Source organism: Guillardia theta (assembly GCF_000315625.1).
Source record: "Guillardia theta CCMP2712 unplaced genomic scaffold GUITHscaffold_95, whole genome shotgun sequence".
NCBI lineage: Eukaryota > Cryptophyceae > Pyrenomonadales > Geminigeraceae > Guillardia > Guillardia theta.
This window is the reverse complement of record NW_005434579.1, coordinates 25758-31293: the sequence shown is the minus strand read 5'-3', so window position 1 is coordinate 31293 and position 5536 is coordinate 25758. Positions and strand designations below refer to the sequence as shown.

The 5536-nt window shown below is 55.5% G+C and overlaps 1 protein-coding gene across 1 annotated transcript; it reads right to left on the bottom strand.

Annotated features, from left to right (window-relative positions):
• Nucleotides 1-1457: 1457 nt before the first annotated feature.
• Nucleotides 1458-4373, bottom strand: GUITHDRAFT_116376 (hypothetical protein; the record flags this gene model as incomplete). The annotated part of the gene is made up of 10 exons (XM_005824338.1): nt 1458-1506; nt 1558-1613; nt 1923-1991; nt 2289-2322; nt 2545-2598; nt 2845-2873; nt 2923-2958; nt 3223-3273; nt 3435-3496; nt 3545-4373. The coding sequence occupies 10 exons, from the start codon at nt 4371-4373 to the stop codon at nt 1458-1460; spliced, it is 1269 nt and encodes a 422-aa protein (XP_005824395.1).
• Between the last annotated feature and the right edge of the window lie 1163 nt (nt 4374-5536).

Below are 5536 nucleotides of genomic sequence, written 5' to 3'. Positions count from 1 at the left end.
AGGAGATGGAGAACATTGTGCTGGCCAGCAGGTGGAGTCTGTTGGAAGTTTGCGCCTCCCGATGGCTGAGCTGATGACAGGGAGCGCGAGGGTCAGCTGGTGGCCGAGAAAGAAGATCTGGAGTCTCGCCTGCGCAAGATGCAGTAAGATGATGACTTTGATGATCATATTGTTCTTGTTTTTGCTCTTGACGGATGCTTGTGATGATGATACTGGTGATGATGATGCTGGTTACCATGTCGTTGTCGATAATCACGATGATGATTGAGAGGAGAAAGATTGAGAGAAGAAAGATGGGGTGTGGAGCTGGTGGTGCTTGTGTCAAAGTTGTCAAGAGGGAAATTTTTGAGTTCTGGTCAGGATCGAGATCAAGAATTCCTCCCAAGAGTGGGGAAGCGCCGAAGCTTCTTACATCAAGGACGTCAAACTTCTCCAGGAGCGACTCAGGTTTCACTATCCCCTTGCTCCCCTCCACCTTCTCCCTCTCCTCCTCCTCCTCCTTCACTCCTTCACCATCACAACCAACCCTCCTCTATGCCATCACGTTCATCAAGTGACTTGGCGGCAGCTCTACCGAGAGGAACCTCCAGGCGTCTCTGCTGGAGCGAGAGCAGCTGCAGGCGCAAGCGGCAGCAGAAATGCAGTCGATGAGGAGCGAGTTGGAAGTGCGGGAGAAGAAGACCCGCGACCTCGAGCGCCGCCTGGAGGAGCAGCACCAGAACATCATGTGGCTGGACGCGGTACGTGGAGGAGGGAAGAGGAAGGAGGGAGGAGATGGAGGGAGTAGATAGGGTCCAAGGGAAGTAGAAATGAGAGCATGGAAAGAATGGGTAAATGTGAGGAGGAGGAGGGATGGAGGAAGAGGAGGAGGAGGAGGAGGAGGAGGAGGATTGATGTTGGTGCAGGAGCTGGAGAAGCAGAAGCGAAAGGCGCTGGGAGGCTCGTGAAGTCTACGGACCTTCATCCTCCTTTGAGGCCTCAACCTGACTTGACGTACAGAGATATCGAATATACACATAAGGATCGTAATGACCGATGCTGCATCTCCTTCTCCCTCCCGACTCTCTCTGTCCTCCTTTCCCTTCTTGCCTCTCGTATGCTTGTCCGTCAGCCCTTCCCTTCATCCTCTACCGGCTCGCATGTTGCTCTCCCCGCCTTTCGACCATCTCCACTTCTCCAAGCCTGCTGGCCCCTGTTCCTTCCCTGACGAGAATCTCTTGCGCCTCGTCTGCGATGACGAGGCACCAACAAGTTATGAATCATTAGGCAAGTAGCTGGACAGGAGCTGGACTTCTCTCCTGCTCACTCTCTCTCTCTCTGCTTCTGATGTGGGCGTGAAGGAGGCGGATTCATGTCAGGTTCAGCTGGTTTTCTTGTATGTTTGACAAGTCGATTTGAGAGATGCTAGTCAAAGTTTCGGTCGTTCAGTTTGACAGCTGCTTGTCAAACGTCGTCACTCATGCGATGATCGCGTCAAGGTCAATGTGTTGTCCCACGTGCTGGCACCTGCAAGGCTGTCAGCCAGCACATGCCCAGCTGAGAATCAGCTCGACTCACGTCCTGACGATCCTCTCGATGTCTGCCTTGTGATGCTTGTGTGTATGACCCATCACCTGCTCCACGTCACTTCCTCTTTCTCCTCTTCCTCTCCCTCTTCTTCTTCTATCGTCCTCCTCGTCCTCATCCTCTCCCTCGTCTTCTTCTTCTATCGTCCTCCTCGTCCTCTTCCTCTCCCTCGTCTTCTTCTTCTATCGTCCTCCTCGTCCTCTTCCTCTCCCTCGTCTTCTTCTTCTATCGTCCTCCTCGTCCTCTTCCTCGTCCTCGTCCTCCCCTCCCGTTGCATGCCATGCTCTCCTTCCTCCTCCTCTCCTCCATCGCTGCTCTGCCTTCTTCGCCTCGTCTCCCCCTCTCGTCCCTCTCACCTTCTCAAGGAGGGTAAACCCCGTCCCGTCGAAATCTTTCTTGCTCACGTACAGCATCGGAATCCCCTCCTGCAGCAACGATGAGAGGAGGAGGAGGTGGTGATGACCGAGGAGGAAGGAAGGAAGCGTAAGACAAGGAGAAGGAAAAGGACGAGGAGGACGGGATGGAGGAAAAGGTGGAAATGGTGGCGGAGGAGAAGGACGAGAAGGAGAAGGAGGCGGCGGCGGAGGAGAAGGACAAGAAGGAGAAGGAGGCGGCGGCGGAGGAGAAGGACGAGAAGGAGGAGGAGTTAGTGGTGGTGGAGGTTGACGTAAAGCACAATGACGAGGCGGTAAGGGAGGAGAGAAACTAATCAGCAGGAGAACCTGTTCAAGCCCGGCGATGTCTGCATCAGAGACTCTGAGCAACTTGTCAGAGAGAGAGAAGGGGAGGGGAGGGGTAGCAAAGAAGAGAGGTGGTGGGAGAGAGGAAAGGGGAGGGGAGGGGAGGGGAAAGAGGAGAGGATAGCGAGGAAGGGTGAGGAGAGGAGAGGAGAGGAGAGGAGAGGAGAGGAGAGGAGAGGAGAGGAGAGGAGAGGAGAGGAGAGGAGAGGAGAGGAGAGGTGAGGTGGTTGGGTTGCACCTCTCAGGACCGAACACAATGACGCCACATGCCAGATCTTTGCCTTCTCCCTCCCTGTAAGATAGCGTAAGGAATCGAGGTCGGGGAGTTGAGATGGGGAGAACATGAGGAGGAGAGGAGGTGAGAAGAGTTTGGAGAACAGGGGAGAAAGAGAATGACGAGCGGAAAGGGGAGGCAAGAGAGATAGGAGAGAAGAAGAGAGGAGAGGAGAGGAGAGGAGAGGAGAGGAGAGGAGAGGAGAGGAGAGGAGAGGAGAGGAGAGGAGATGAGAGGAGAGGAGAGGATTTGAGGTTGTAAAACCTGGCAATCTTGTGCTGGTGAATGAGAGCCTTTGAGGAGGTAAGAGTCAGGGATGAGATCAAGCTAGTGCTGGCGAACCTGAAGGGAGTCGGCGCGAGAAGAATGGAGGATGAACTGTAGCAGATATGAGCAGCCAGCAAGCACCGGCAAGTAGGAGACGACGAGAAGGCGAGCACAAGGAGATCAAAGGAAGAAGACGAGGAGTAAGAGAGAAAAGGAAAGAGGAAAAAGGAAAGAGGAAAAAGGGATGGATGGATGGATGGAGGGAGGGAGGTAGAAATGGAGGAGGACGGAAGGGAAACGGAGACAAGGACAAGGAAAGGAGGAGGAGGAGTTAATGGGCGGAGCAGGGCCAGCAGAAAGAGCCAAGGGATTCACCAGCGAGTTGGCAGGGATTTGCAAAGGAAGATCGCCTGGGTTGACCTGACTCTGCGATCAGTAGCCGAAAAGCGGTGAGGAGGAGGAAGTGAGAGAGGGGAGGAGCAGCAGGAGGAGCAGGAGGTGGGGGGGAAGGAGGAGGAGCAAAAACAGGAGCAGGAGGTGGAGCAGGAGGAGGAGTAAGCGGGAGAGCAGGAGGGATAAGTGCTCACGATCAGTCTGGTCCTTCGGAAGAATCTCAGCTCCTTGTCCTGGCAGCTTAGGAATTGAGCATCTGAATGAATCTCGTCAGCGGCTGCACACGCTCGTCGCTTCCTCCTACTCAGCAGGCGTGTAAAAGATTTCATGGAGAGCAGCGGGAGGTCCGCGTCGCTGGGGATCACGCCAAGGAGGGGAACGTCAATGCGCTGAAGAGCCTTGCGGTAGTAGTGCTCGATCATCTCCTTCTTCTTCTCCTCCACCTTGTTCAGCACCACTCCCTTCAATCTCACTCCGTGCTCCTTCAGCAGCGCGTGATTCGCCGCCAGCACGTCAAACGATACCCCCAGCCCCCCCGGCGCCACAATGACCACGTCCAGCTGCAGCTCAGCTGCCACCTGTGCGTTGTTGAGGTCGATGATGGAGCCGACGCCGATGTGTCCGGTCCCCTCCACCACCACATAGTCCGACGCCTCCACCAGCCGCGCGAACGACTCCCGGCATCGCTGCACCAGGTCGCGCGTCTGCACTTTGCCGTCGAGGACCATGCGGGTGAAGCCGGGGGGGAAGGCGACCGGGCTCGCGTCGCTGTAGCTGCCGACGAGCTGAGGCCACACGTGCTTGAAGATGTCCACGTCACGGTCCACCTGCAGCTCCTTTCCCTGGCAGATCACAGGCACAGTCTGCTGCCCCACCGGCTTCTGGTAGGACACCTTCTTTCCTCGCTCCAGCAGCTTATGGACCATGCCGAGCGTTACCGTCGTCTTGCCATGATGCTGACCCGTCGCCGCCACCATCACTGCCTTCCTCTTCACGTCCGAGGAGCCGGAGAAACTTCGGCGAGGGAGGACCGAAGAGCTGCGGAGGAAGAGCGTGGAGACTGAGCGAGCGAGCGAGGAGGAGCGCCGCATGAGGGAGGATGAAAACGCTTGAGAAGGCTTCATCGATGACATTAACCAGACGGAGAAGGCATCAATACATCTATGCTGCTGCAACCAACAAAATCAGAAATTACCATGACCATGTCAATAGTGACCAAATCCCATTCTGTTCTTTAATCATCGTCATCGCATCAGAGCAGCATCAGGTTTTCCTTGCATCATCATTGCCATCATCATCCATGCCGTCCTCGTCCTCAACACATCTGTTCTTCTTAAGAGTCGGAGAAGCAGTTGCAGAAGCGAGACAATCAGCAAGTGAACAGCAGGAGGCAAAAAAGGAGGAGGAGCAGGAGGAGCAGGAGGAGCAGGAGGGGCAGGAGGAGCAGGAGCAGGAGCAGGAGGAGCAGGAGCAGGAGCAGGACGAGGACGAGCAGCAGTAGCAGCAGCAGCAGCAGCAGCAGCATGACGAGCGGGGGGAGCAACTGTTGCAGGAGGCTGCTGCATGTTCGGCGAAATGAGGCGGGCTTGTCGACATAAAAAAAGAATTGCAAGAGGTGCGACTGGCGGCGCCGTCCCGGAGTCCGGATCCCGGTCGGCCCGTCTCTCAGTTTCGCCGGCGCCGTAGTATGGCCTTTCACTCAAAGTTAAGTTAAGTTAAAATCAGTACGAGGACAAAAAGTAGGGTAGAGGACTCAAAGTGAAGTTAAAAATCAGTACATGCTCTGCACGTCCCGCCCAAGGCCCGGCTCACTCGGAGTCTTCCCATCATCGCCAGCACCGTGACTGAGAGACCATCCATCCAGCGCTGGATGGTCTCTCGGCCTCGCAAGATGTTTCAGCCTCCGTTATCCGACTTCACGGGGCTTGCAACCACATCCGGTCCAGGATCTTTCGTCAGGCGGCTCAAGGCCTCCCTGTCCTATCATTATGTTGCCATCATGATTGCGGGTTTGAGAGACAGCAGTACGCAGGATGAGGGTTGGTTTTCGCTGTACTATGATGAGAGGAGGCTTGACCCTCACGCCGGGCCACACTGCTGCTTGCCAGCCCGGCGACCCGGCCGGGCCCACTCAGTGAAGTACCAGAAACTTGAAACTTTTACTCATTCTATATATTTTTATGCCTCAACCTCTCAGAAAGCTGTCAAAGCCGTTGAATCCATGCGAAACTGAGTTGCTTGTAGAGTTAGAAGATCCTCCCCCTCTCCTCTCCCCTCCTCTCCTCTGTCACTCCCT